Source organism: Biomphalaria glabrata, chromosome 8 (assembly GCF_947242115.1).
Source record: "Biomphalaria glabrata chromosome 8, xgBioGlab47.1, whole genome shotgun sequence".
In the NCBI taxonomy this organism is placed as follows: Eukaryota; Metazoa; Mollusca; class Gastropoda; family Planorbidae; genus Biomphalaria; species Biomphalaria glabrata.
The window spans coordinates 23,555,415-23,569,518 of NC_074718.1; the positions used below are offsets into that span (position 1 = coordinate 23,555,415).

Here is a 14,104-nt window from a genome sequence, read left to right on the forward strand (position 1 = left end):
TTATATTCACATAAGATATAAAGTCCAGGCAAGTATTTTAATTAGTGCAAACCAATAGCAGCTCATCTCTGTGACTGGGGGAGGCCACAGTACAAACCAATTGATCTTAAAATTACTTTTTTTGTTTGTGAAAGGCATTGGAAGGGAAAGCAAACTTCGTTGCCAATATTGATATCGAAATGATTTTTTTAAATTCCAGCCAATATTGACATCTTGAATTTAAAGCCATACTAACATTAAACGGCTCCAAATATTATGACCAAGCCTACATTATTACAAAGCTTGTATCAACTCTGTCTGTCTGGTAAAAAGTTTGTACACGTTATTTTTACCACACCCAATCGCGGAACAAGCTGAAATTTCGAGCAATTATTTCTTTTACCTGACAACACAAGAATAAAATAAAATAGTTAATTAACTATTTTTGGTATCGAACAAAGGAAAGAAATTGTATTTGACTGATGGGGTGGTAAAGTTGATTTAGTCCCCTTTAAAATATGTAGAAAGAAATAGGTGACCTCTTTAAAGTTAGAAGCTAACAATAGATAAATATAAAACCTTCTATTTTCATAAGCACTTCCCTGGCACAGTGGTTAGTGTGTTAATTTGTGTGAGGCTTTGGCCCTCGAGTTCGAATTCAGGTCGTTCGAACTTTTTTTATAAATGCATTTAAAACCTTCACTCAAATATTCTTTTCTTTCTCCCCCCTCCTTTTTTCCCCCCAATAGTCGTAGCGCATTGAGCAAGCTTAAAGCATGAAATTGCACTAAACAAAAGAAATAGGTAAAATAATTTCTAATCGCTATGACTATAATAGTTATGCTAGTAAAGTACATGTGTTACATTACATCAGTAAACTTTAAAAAATACAATCTCATTTATTTAGGACATTTTCCTAAAATTAGCCTAAAAAAAACGCTAGTATATAATTACAAAACAAGATTACAAAGAGGCTGCTCCCGATGTGCCCACACATTGGTTATCTTCTTGGTAGGCATAGCAGGATAGAAGACAGGCTTCAATCATTGGCTTCTGAAAGAAAAGTAATTGTACGAAGACAATCTTAACATAAATAGAACCCGGACAGGCAACGGCTTTGTCTGTTCCCCAAAAAATGCAGTGTGTAAGCGGGTGTACGAGTCAAGTGACATACTGCACTCATCCTAAATCTTGGGACCTGGAAACAATGTCAAGTGACATACTGCACTCATCCTAAATCTTGGGACCTGGAAACAATGTCAAGTGACATACTGCACTCATCCTAAATCTTGGGACCTGGAAACAATGTCAAGTGACATACTGCACTCATCCTAAATCTTGGGACCTGGAAACAATGTCAAGTGACATACTGCTATCATCCTAAATCTGTCTGTTTACATTCTTAAAACTGAAGATTTTACAAGTTTTGTTCTGGATGAGCCTCTAGCGGATCCAGAACTTTTGAAAAGGGGAAGGGGTCATTTTTATCCAATTCCTAACGCCAGGAGGATCTTCTCTTGACAGGTAAGTTCTGTGGGAGTGTCGTAAGTTCTGTGGGAGTGTCGTAAGTTCTGTGGGTCGTAAGTTCTGTGGGTCGTAAGCTCAACACCGACTCGGCCAACATACCAGAACGTCCAGAAGGGAGCTAATTTACATAATACTTAACGTCCATTGTGTTCTTCCCTATCAATAGACACAAAAATATTAAAATGAGCAAATTAAAATTGTCTCGTTGGCCAGCATGTACATTTCTGTGTTTTGGTTGGTGCGTGCACTGTTAGTTGCGCCCATAGACTTGTATATACTGTTGTAACTCTAAGGCAGGCACTCAACGAAAGGCAGGTCGGCAACAGTAGACGATGTATTTATTTATTATAAGAAAAAAGAATCAACAAATAGTAATAGTTACTAGTTAGACTTGGACGTCTGCTATAAAGTCACAGGGTGTAATATGTCTTAAGTTCTAAAAGTCCTACTTCATACCAGAACTCAGAACAGACCACCGACACACTTCCCAGTGTCGCTCCAGGTCTCCCAAACAGTTTCCTAGTATCACACAGGACAGCACTCAGCACCAGACTGTTCAGACTCGCATTACCCTTTAGCCGGCTCACAACAGTCCTTCTTCCAGTCTAACCATGTCTTATACTACTTGTGTTGAATGGCGCTCTGATACGCACCATCAGTTTGGCTCGGGAGAGGAGTTACAACAACAATACTATATCTAGACTAAACATGGAGATTTTTTAACACTACAAAAAATGTCGTGAAAATTTTGTAGAAAGTTGGATCAAGGCGTTGTTTTGTAAAGTAGTTAAAAGAAGTAAGGTTGTTGTTTTTTTTCAACCCTAACCTATGCAACATATAATTTAATTTTTAGATATAGATCTAGTAATTGAACATCAAAAATAAGAATACTCTCATCTCATAATTAATATTTTGCAATTTTTAGATGCATAATTTAGAAAGATCTAGGTAATCAATCTATTTAAATGTACATAAGATGATTTAAATCAACATGAATTATTTCCATCATGGATTTCTGAAACATTAACTCAATGGAAACAAACAGGAAATGGCTTTGTTTCATATGTTTGCGTGAATATCCGAGAAATGATTTTGCATTATTTCTAAACTTTGAAAACTAAAGATCATTACTTTTCTAAGACAGAAAAGATTGATTGGGGCGACTTCCCTTAGAGCCTGAAAAAAGAGTTTACGTACATAAAAATCTATATATGTATAGGTCTGTGAATCGATCAATCGCGGATAAGAATTTATTTCCGGTTTCCAGTCTAGATATAATATATAAGTCTATGGTTGCGCCTTTCAGTTGGACATAAAAGTTGACAAAGTTATAAATGCAAGGATAAAAGTACTGAGTACAAGAAAGCATACTAGGCCTAGATCTATTTAAAGTAACTTTTACCATCGAATGCACAGACTCAAGAAATATGTATTTGGACATAGAGACGAAAAAAAAAAGCTCACCTTTTTGTCGATACTTTTTTTTTTTTAAAGTGATGCTTCACGTCAAGATTATCCGTGACTGTGTTGTTTGTGTAGAATATTTGTGCTATACAAATAACAGACTAGTGTTTATGAATGAAGACATATTGGGAACTCTATTTATTACGTAAACACAAGCGGTGTTGTACTGTCGCGCTAGTGTGCAAATGTACATATAATACTAATTTGTTTACATCTCTCTTCCTTAGTTCATTAAATCTATTTATCTGAATAAGTAACAAACTATTCAATGATTAAATTCAATTCAACTTATCACAAATCATATCTTATCTTATCTTATATAATACAGAAATACAAAAAATCAAAAAAAATGATTACGTCCTATGCATCATGCATCCAAATCAAGTCTCTAGGGTTTGTTCACTATTCTGCCTGAGCAACAATCCCACTTCTGAAACCATGTAGAAAATTTGTGTTATAGAAATAACAAACTAGTGTTAATGAGGGAAAACATATTGGGAAATCCAATTATTACGTAAACACAAGCAGTGTTGCACTGTCGCGTTAGTGTGCAAATGTACTTATAATACCAACATGTTACAGTTTGCCAAATGTGACAGGTGGGGAAATGTGACGTGTGTTTGGCGCGTTTTATGTCTAGGGGATGATTATTTTTAATGCTATCACACACCAACCTATCAGCATATGAATCGGGAGCAGACACGCAACGAGACAAAGCAATGAAAGATAGATACAAAAGTTAAAAATAAAGAGTATTTATTTACATAAATATACATATAAGAATAAAAAGGGGGAGGGTTTGCATCTATCTCTAAATAATACTAGATTTAATCATCACTCTTGCACTCAATAAGAGAGTATGTCACTTTGTCCTCTGACTTAGCTGGTTTTCCTGTTGATGTCGCAGCTGGCTGTGTCCTGGCTTGAGGTTCTGCAGCTGGAGGTGGCGCTCTAGCGGATAGAGGGACGCCGGTGATATAGTTCTTGTGGAGTCTCAATCCCAAGCTCTAGTATCTGTAGTGGGCACAGTAGGGCGGGTGGCCGGCTACCGTGGGCACAAGGTTACTGCGGACAGAACTGATCTGCCGTGGGCAGCGTAGTTGACAGGATATGTCCAGTGAGTTGCAGAGGGTTGGCGTAGCTATGACGTCTCGCACAGACCTGAGTCCATAGGGACGTCGCACCTAATAAGATGAAAGGTGGGCTGTCGAATAGGCGGGCAATGCCGATAGCGCCAAGTAGTAGAGTTGAGTAGTGTCTTGTAGACACTGAACAGCGAATAAATAGGCAGGTAAATAGATCGTTGATCCAATAAATAGATAGGCAGACACCTGAGGGAGGCTGTACGACGGAGCATTTAATTCCCGCAAGGCTGTAAATCTTTGAATCTTTCTGGGTTAGGCTTGAGCTGACCTTTAGATATTTCGTATTTCAGCAGTCTGACACTATGTGTTTCAATCTCACTTTTAGCTTCGTTGAAGTTAATACCATACTTCTGAGCTACTTTAAAGAATCTCTGCAGTTTTCTATCATGAGATTCAGTATCATGTCCACAGGTGGTCACAGTGTCCACATAAGCGAATGTATTTTCTAGTTGCTCGTCGTCGATTATTTTATCTACAGTTCGGTGGAAACAAGCCACTCCATTTGTAACTCCAAATGGAATTCTTCGAAACTGGTAAAGTATACCCCCAGCCTCGAAAGCTGTAAACGGCCTTTCTTCTTCTTTAATCGGGATCTGGTGATAAGCATTTTTGAGGTCCAGAGTGCTGATGACAGAAAATTGTGCTATTTTCTCTGCTAATTCATCCATTCTTGGCATGGGATAGGCGTCTAACAGTGTAAATCTGTTGATCGTCTGGCTATAGTCAATAACCATACGTCTTTTGTGCCTCTCATTGGATGTTATTAGAACCTGTGCCCGCCAGGGGGACTTTGAGGGTTCTATTACTTCTTCTTTTAGTAATCTCTGAATCTCAGCATTAATAAACTTAGTGTCCTGTAGTGAGTGTCTGCGTGACTTAGTTGCCACTGGAGTGCAGTTTGGAGATAAGTTACCAAAAAGACTAGGCGCCTCTACTTTAGCTGGTCTAAGGGTACTTATACACAGAGGTGGTCTCTTTCCACTAAAAGGAATCTGTAGATTCTCGTGTAGGTTTATGAAATCTAAGCCTAGAATTACATCTGAACATAATCCATCTAAAAGTGACTTTAATATTTTCATATCACAATACCTGCTATGGGTGGGTTTTTTTTTGAGGAGGCTGTGACAAGTCAAAAACTCGCTGTCAGAGTCACTCAATTTTATCACAGCATTAATTATTATTTATCATTATTTATTTATTTTATTTTAATTATTTCCCCATCCTACCTCCAAATTCTTCCCCCGCACCACCTTTTCCGCACCAGGCTAGACTTAGTGGACCATAAATATTGAGTCTCAATCCCAAGCTCTAGTATCTGTAGTGGGCACAGTAGGGCGGGTGGCCGGCTACCGTGGGCACAAGGTTACTGCGGACAGAACTGATCTGCCGTGGGCAGCGTAGTTGACAGGATATGTCCAGTGAGTTGCAGAGGGTTGGCGTAGCTATGACGTCTCGCACAGACCTGAGTCCATAGGGACGTCGCACCTAATAAGATGAAAGGTGGGCTGTCGAATAGGCGGGCAATGCCGATAGCGCCAAGTAGTAGAGTTGAGTAGTGTCTTGTAGACACTGAACAGCGAATAAATAGGCAGGTAAATAGATCGTTGATCCAATAAACAGATAGGCAGACACCTGAGGGAGGCTGTACGACGGAGCATTTAATTCCCGCAAGGCTGTAAATCTTTGAATCTTTCTGGGTTAGGCTTGAGCTGACCTTTAGATATTTCGTATTTCAGCAGTCTGACACTATGTGTTTCAATCTCACTTTTAGCTTCGTTGAAGTTAATACCATACTTCTGAGCTACTTTAAAGAATCTCTGCAGTTTTCTATCATGAGATTCAGTATCATGTCCACAGGTGGTCACAGTGTCCACATAAGCGAATGTATTTTCTAGTTGCTCGTCGTCGATTATTTTATCTACAGTTCGGTGGAAACAAGCCACTCCATTTGTAACTCCAAATGGAATTCTTCGAAACTGGTAAAGTATACCCCCAGCCTCGAAAGCTGTAAACGGCCTTTCTTCTTCTTTAATCGGGATCTGGTGATAAGCATTTTTGAGGTCCAGAGTGCTGATGACAGAAAATTGTGCTATCTTCTCTGCTAATTCATCCATTCTGGGCATGGGATAGGCGTCTAACAGCGTAAATCTGTTGATCGTCTGGCTATAGTCAATAACCATACGTCTTTTGTGCCTCTCATTGGATGTTATTAGAACCTGTGCCCGCCAGGGGGACTTTGAGGGTTCTATTACTTCTTCTTTTAGTAATCTCTGAATCTCAGCATTAATAAACTTAGTGTCCTGTAGTGAGTGTCTGCGTGACTTAGTTGCCACTGGAGTGCAGTTTGGAGATAAGTTACCAAAAAGACTAGGCGCCTCTACTTTAGCTGGTCTAAGGGTACTTATACACAGAGGTGGTCTCTTTTCACTAAAAGGAATCTGTAGATTCTCGTGTAGGCTTATGAAATCTAAGCCTAGAATTACATCTGAACATAATCCATCTAAAAGTGACTTTAATATTTTCATATCACAATACCTGCTATGGGTGGGTTTTTTTTTGAGGAGGCTGTGACAAGTCAAAAACTCGCTGTCAGAGTCACTCAATTTTATCACAGCATTAATTATTATTTATCATTATTTATTTATTTTATTTTAATTATTTCCCCATCCTACCTCCAAATTCTTCCCCCGCACCACCTTTTCCGCACCAGGCTAGACTTAGTGGACCATAAATATTGAGTCTCAATCCCAAGCTCTAGTATCTATAGTGGGCACAGTAGGGCGGGTGGCCGGCTACCGTGGGCACAAGGTTACTGCGGACAGAGCTGATCTGCCGTGGGCAGCGTAGTTGACAGGATATGTCCAGTGAGTTGCAGAGGGTTGGCGTAGCTATGACGTCTCGCACAGACCTGAGTCCATAGGGACGTCGCACCTAATAAGATGAAAGGTGGGCTGTCGAATAGGCGGGCAATGCCGATAGCGCCAAGTAGTAGAGTTGAGTAGTGTCGTATAGACACTGAACAGCGAATAAATAGGCAGGTAAATAGATCGTTGATCCAATAAATAGATAGGCAGACACCTGAGGGAGGCTGCGGATAAATAAAGACAAGTTAGGACATGTCTCTCATGCATCTTATAGATGCTCTCGACTGAGGTGCATTCGTCAGATTGGTAAAGAAACGAATAGTGGTCCTACTGGCTTATTATTCTCTATGCATTTCTAATTTCTCAGACAAAATCAGCCTCTTAGCTAGAAATAAACGATTTCCTGTCCCTGAGGAAGTCAAACAAGCATTCCAGGACCTAAAGGACAAGCTCGAGGAATCCGCCGTGTACACCATTGATCACACTCGCCCGCTAACAGTGGCGACAGATGCGTCTGACATAGCTATAGCAGCTACACTTAATCAAGATGGCCGGCCTGTGGCTTTCTTTTCCTGGACACTATCGCAAAGCGAAAGGAGGCACTCATCGGTGGAAAAAGAAGCGTATGCAATAGTAGAATCTTTGAGAAAGTGGAAACACTCTCTTATTGGAAGACCCTTTACCCTTGTCACAGACCAGCGATCCGTGTCCTTTATGTATTGTAGAGATAAAGGCAAGATCAAGAATGAGAAGATCCAAAGGTGAAGGTTAGAGCTATCCTGCTTTCACTACGACGTCGTTTACAGACCAGGTACACAGAACACTGCTGCTGACACTTTCAGCAGACTTCGCTACTTATCCGCAATGTCACGTAACGACCTAAAATTACTCCACAATAGTTTGTGTCACTCTGGTGTAACTCGAATGCTACATTTCGTGAGATCAAAAAAATTACATTTTTCCACCGATGACGTCAGAACTGTGATTGACCAGTGCCAGACATGTGCTGAACTTAAACCTCGATTTTTCAGGCAACAGGACAGTTAATCAAAGTCACTTAGCCATTCGAAAGAATGGACTTTAAGGGGCCTCACCCTTCCAATTCACACAATAAATATCTACTTACCATGATCGACGAATTCTCTACTCTAGGTTTCCTTTTGCCTTTGTATTTCCAGATATGTCATCTGCTACTGTTGTTAATTGCCTAAATGAGTTATTCGCCTTATTCGACTTCCCTCTTATGTCCATACTGACAGAGGTACTTCCTTTATGTCTGCTGAAGTACAGAAGTATCTTAACGAAAGAGGAGTGGCTACGAGCAGGACCACGCCTTATAATCCTAGAGGAATGGGGAAATAGAGAAGCTGAACAGTAGTCTCTGGAAAGCTATAACCTTAGCTTTACACTCCCAGGACTTGAGTACGTCTCAGTGGGAACTAGTATTGCAAGACGCGCTCTACTCAATTCGGTCACTTCTGTGTACGGCGACGAATAAAACTCCGCACGAGAGACTCTTTGGATTCTATAGCTGAAGTAGTTCTGGGACATCCCTACCAACGTGGTTAATATCTCCTGGTCCCGTATTGTTAAAAAGAAATAATAGATCCTCTAAGTATGACCCATCAACAGAAGAGGTAGAACTTGTGAACAGCAACCCTCAACACGCTCTTATCAGAACATTTACGGCCGAGAAGAAACAGTTTCTTTAAGATTGTTGGCGCCCAAAGAAAAAGACTGTTTCACAGAAAATGTAAGACCCCCTGTGCTGAGAGACGGTTCTTTCGGGGATGCGACACCCTCATTTCAAAGCGAAACAGAAAAAAACGCAGAGAACTCTATTCTGAACCCTCCAGTTAACCGAACAACCAAGCCATTCTTATCGAGGGAAGTGGACCCGGTTGAAGCCCCGACCATCGAGTCACCAAGTAACGTTGTTAGTACTGTTACTGATAGTACTGATAATGCCAATCCAAACTGCCGATACAACCGAAGAGAAAGAAAATCAAAACCCAACTACAGGGTTTAACAGACGAATGTGTTTGATAAGCAGTTGCTGTATAATAGACTAATGTGTTTGATAAACAGTTTGCTATTAACCAGTATTGCAGATGTGTTTAGATGTTTATGTTTTATTGATCTTTGTATTTTGCTTTGACTACTTAATGTTGTGTTATATGTATAAAATTTAAACGTGGGGTGAATGTCGTGAATTTGCTTATTTGGTTGTCGCCCCTTAGTGTTTGTTTACATTTGTTCGCCTGTGTACTGGCCGTATTACGTGTCGTGTTCTCTACTATGTGTTTAGTTGTTTGTCATTCAGTGAAATAAAGCTTTGAATGTAACAGGGTATTGTTATTATTAAGTACAACACAATAGCTCCAAGGTATTTAAAGCTACTGGCATTTATCAGCTTTTCACCTCTTATGCTGAAGTTCCCTTTAAAGCCCTGCTGGCTATTGGTCATAATTTGCGTTAATAAATTAATGAATAACTTATTACTTATCATGGGCGTAGCCAGGATTTTTTTTCGGGGGGGGGGGGGTTTGGGGTGGTGGTGGTATTAAAATCTCACCTAAAATAAACAAAATCAAAGCAAAAAATCAGTCACTAAGTTCCGATCCCCACCACCCGGGGGGGGATTTCATTTCGGGGATGGGGGGTGGGGTGGGGGGTCGAACCCCCCCCCCCCTCTGGCTACGCCCATGTTACTTATTAATCATCGCATTGTCCAGTGATTATTGTAAATTACTTCCAGATAAAATATTTCTATTTATTCTAGTTATTTAACGCACTTCAAGATTGTGTTCATTTGTAAATCGTTCATCCTGTACAAAAAGAAAGAATACTTGCAATTTATTGTTTTTTTTTAAAATCTGGTAACATTGCACTCTAGGAAACTTTTGAACACGGAACTAAAATGTGCACTTTATCTGACCTCAACTACAGACCTAGAATTGAATGTAGATCTACAGATTTTGATGACAAATTTTATGTGTTTCTTTTTTATCACTGACTTCACACTTTCAATCTTTTGGCCATTTTTTACTAGATAGTCTACTAGATTTTACAAATTGTGCACATTAATAAAGAAGTGAAGAATGAGAGGGAAAGACCTTTTAAAAACGTCTTCGGCAAAAAGAAAATTGTTAGGTAAGTAGACTCGATGTTCTATTATAATAGATAATAATAAATTATAAAATATTTACATTTTCTTTCACACATTACTTAGTTTTAAATAGTTTATATCAAAGAATGATGGAAAAGCTAATTCAATGTTCCAAGTTCAAACACTAATAACAACAAAATATTTGTTCTGTATTAGCAAGAGTCGAGAAGAAGCTGTGTAGGTAGCACACACTTTTTGAAATAGAGATCAATCTGTAAGGAAACATTTTTGTTGTTAGAAGAACCTGGTTGCGATTACTAACTTTAAAACTTATAGTAATGCTATAGTGATCACTTGTAGTCAAACCGCATTACCATTTGTTTGAAACATTAATATTATCTTATCTTATGAGACTGTAAAGCTGTTAACAAGCCACCATTTTTAGCCAACACCATCGTTATGGAGTCATTCACTAAACCCTTAACAGATAGAGGACAACTAAGAACAGTTGTAGTTAAAAACCATAATGTTTGCTGACAGAAAACTAAGTGCGAGAGCGGAAAGATGCGAAGGATGCAAATTTTTATTAAAAAAAAAAAGCGGGGGGGGGGGGGGAGGGGGTTGCCTTTCTATTTTTTGACAGTAACAGAAAACGTTTACTGGTAAAAAGAAAACAAAATTTATACCCAGGGAAAAAATCGACTGGATTAGATGGTGTTGCATGCTAGTAGCTTAATATATATTTCAAAAACTATTTTAAAATTCTGTTTTAAGAAGGAAGATTTTCAAAGTTTGTTTTTCAATGTTGAGACTTCCACATAAAGCATGAAACATCTCGGCTAGTAGAGTGTATTTAATGATACAAAAATAATACAATTAGGACTTTTGAATGTGCTGCCTGGCTGCCCTACTTCCAACATCTACCGGGGGTTTTTTAAAACTTCAAATGGGTGGATGTTAGACTTTTTACAACGATCTCCTTTAATGACAGGCCCGTAGATTCTGTTGATTTCCCATCGTTTTCTGTCTGCCTCTATTTCCCTGGTACTTTTCCCTGAAGGAAGACCTTTGCGAGCTCCAAGGACCTTGTGATAATTCCATACAAACTATGCAAACCAGAGATTTTAGGATCTAATTCTTCTTCTTCTTCTTCGTTCTCATTGTTTTGTTGGAGTGTTCAGATGACTAGACCAATACATGAGATGAACTGCGCAGTGGTTTCCAAATCAGGGAGCTCTCCATATAGTTTTCTTTCTATTGGGGTGTTTTGGGGCCAGTGTCTTATACGGGCCTCTTGGTAAAGAGAGCAGTTTTGGAGGAGGTGGTCGGCATTCTCTGGTGATACTCCACATGGGCAGATTTCACTGGTTCCAATTTTGAGCTTCCGGTACATGTGTGTGTCGCATTCTGAGGATCTAATTGATAGCGCGCTCCACGACACCTGTTAATTAACAACTTTGTAGGTATTAAAAAAAAAACAACTCTTAAGGAAAAGCCAAATGTGGTAACTCAATTGTACAATTTAATCACAACTTGAGTAATTGTTTCATTTTTTCTAATTGTTTTGAAATGTTTCATTCCTATAGTTTATTTTTCCACAGGTGCCCCTGTCTTGTGCGCTGTACTCATTGTACTGGTCATTGTGCCGGGTCTGAATGGACATTCAGAAAGAAGCAGACAGAAGAGATCCGATGATATTTTGTCTCGAGTTCCTTTAATTGATGGGTAACTATCACAAAACTTTGATTAAAGGAAATCTGTCTTACAGTCGTGCATTACCCTATTGTGCTGGTAGTTTAATCTTAGATTCTCACCGAGCTCTAATGTCTAGACTCACCTGTAAAAATGCCTCTCTCTTGTTTTTTTTACAAAGCTTATATCAACTCATTCTGTCTGTCTGGTAAAAAAAAGTTTGTAGCCTAGACACTATTTCTCCGAGTCCCAACCTTGGGTCAGGCTGAATTTTTTTTTTATTTTTTTTTTTGTAAATGCTTTTAAAAACCGATTACGTTAAAATTCACACAGATCTCCCTTTCTTCATCCACCACCCTCCAACCCCGTTTTCCCAATAGGTCCAGGCAAGTGATAGAATCATAGCGTATCAAGAACGCTAAAAGCATGAAATAGCGTTAAACATAAACAATTGGTAAAAATATTTATAATCGCACAGATTTATTGTTGCTGGTCTAGATCAATTACAAATTTAATTACATGACTGATTTTAAAATGTTTTTCTTGTTTGTAATATATTTTTACTTTATATGGTTCTAAATATTCTAATTTAGGCTTAAGATCAGATGTAAACTCTTATCAAAACTCTAATTAAAAAAATAGTATTACTTGTGTGAAAACACAAACTCTCAATGAAATTTTTTTAAAAGTCTTTTCGATAACAAAAGAAATAAACTACTAACTAGCAGTTTTGAGGCTTAATTCTAGGAAAAGGAATATCTATATTATATTTGTAAATTTACATTTCTTTTACTGCTTCGTTATTTGTTACAATAGTGTAGACTTTTTGGTCGCAAGATTTCTAGGACAGTAGTGGAACGAGAATTGCTTCTTGCCTCTTGGTCATGTGAGATGCGCTCAGGACTGTTGTCTCAACGGTCTCTGTTTTGAAACTAATCGTCATTTTCCGCATTTCAGTGGAAGGTTTGGGCTAGGTTGTAATAATCTTCAATTATTACAGAATAAGCCGAAAAATATAAAGTAAAATGCTAATTAGTTTTGTGATTTCTTAAGATTATTGTTTTTCTTCCAGCCACAACGACCTGCCGTACCAATACCGTGTTCTAAAGAACAACTCTGTCAATACAGTGGATCTTTTCACATGGGCGGATGTTCACACGAATATTCAGAAACTTCGTCAAGGAAAAGTGGGCGCCCAGGTGATTCTAACCTTCCTTGGCGAATAAAACCTCTACTATCGTGAGATGGATTTGTATCAGTGCTGAAAATGACCGTTAAATTTCCAGAGAAAAATAATTGATAGCTTAAACCTGCATTTAAAAAAAAAAAAAATCTTAATGATAGTGTTTCCGAACAACAGTTTTATGGCGTTAGTCTCACACTGAAGGCGGATTTTGTTTTTGAAATATACTTTTTATGTGAAACACTGCAAACAAGAAAGTAATTTTTAAAAATTGAAAAAAAAAACAACAACAACCTTAGTTGTGATCAAACGTTGTTGAGTTAACTGCCAAAAATAAATGGACTAATTGGTGTAGTAGTTATTCTATAAGTTATTACCTTTAATAACTCTGTCCTACCAAACTAACAAATATCACATGAAAGGTAATATACTTTAGCAAATGAATTATACTATTCTTTCTCTTAATTTTTGTTTAAAAAGTGAAGTTTTTGTCTTTGTTTTATTTTTGTTTCAACAGTTTTGGGCCGCCTACGTTGACTGCGGCACTCAGTACAAAGATGCTGTCCGGGTTTCGATGGAACAAATTGACACAATCAAGAGATTTATAGCTCGTTACCCAGAAGTGTTTCAATTTGTAACTACAGCACAGGGTAATATTTGTATTTCATATAAGCTATATAAATATATATTCATCAAAACAGGAGTTAGAAGAGCGTGGTGGTTATGAGAAATATTTGTAGGGGAGAGAATATCTAAAGACCAGAGAGGAATTGCAGAGTGGATAAGTCTCATGACGGCCGCCAAGAAGGATCAGATTGGTGCTATGTATGTTTGTGTGTGTGTGTGTGTATGTATAAAACTTCTATGTTGAGAAATAAATCGTCTAAACTTCAATTTTAGTGCCTTACTGAATTTCTATTCATAGAGTTCAAACTTCTTCCTTTGTGTCCATATGACTTGTTGTCCTCAAAACAAATGATTTAGCTGACTGCTACATGATGACAGTTTTAGCTATTATACAGATTTCTTTTAAATCATTTTAGTTTGGAAAGATATATTATTCTTTAGATGTGACTCTATGTGTTATTACAAAGCTTATATTCACTCAATCAGTCTGTTAGTCGGTCTGCTTGGTACAAAA

General features: G+C 38.2%; 1 protein-coding gene across 3 annotated transcripts in view; it reads left to right on the forward strand.

Moving 5' to 3' along the window:
- Positions 1-14,104, forward strand: part of LOC106054568 (dipeptidase 1-like) — a 35,400-nt gene that overhangs the window by 156 nt on the left and 21,140 nt on the right. For 2 of the 3 annotated variants that reach the window (XM_013210489.2, XM_013210490.2), the window contains exons 2-5: positions 10,032-10,132; positions 11,690-11,813; positions 12,853-12,979; positions 13,481-13,613. In XM_013210489.2, coding sequence (XP_013065943.2) covers positions 10,081-10,132; positions 11,690-11,813; positions 12,853-12,979; positions 13,481-13,613 — 436 coding nt within the window. In that variant the 5' untranslated portion in view covers positions 10,032-10,080. Of the gene's footprint in view, positions 1-9,346; positions 9,366-10,031; positions 10,133-11,689; positions 11,814-12,852; positions 12,980-13,480; positions 13,614-14,104 lie in introns of those variants that run through there. The other variant, XM_056038877.1, reaches the window with a different exon arrangement.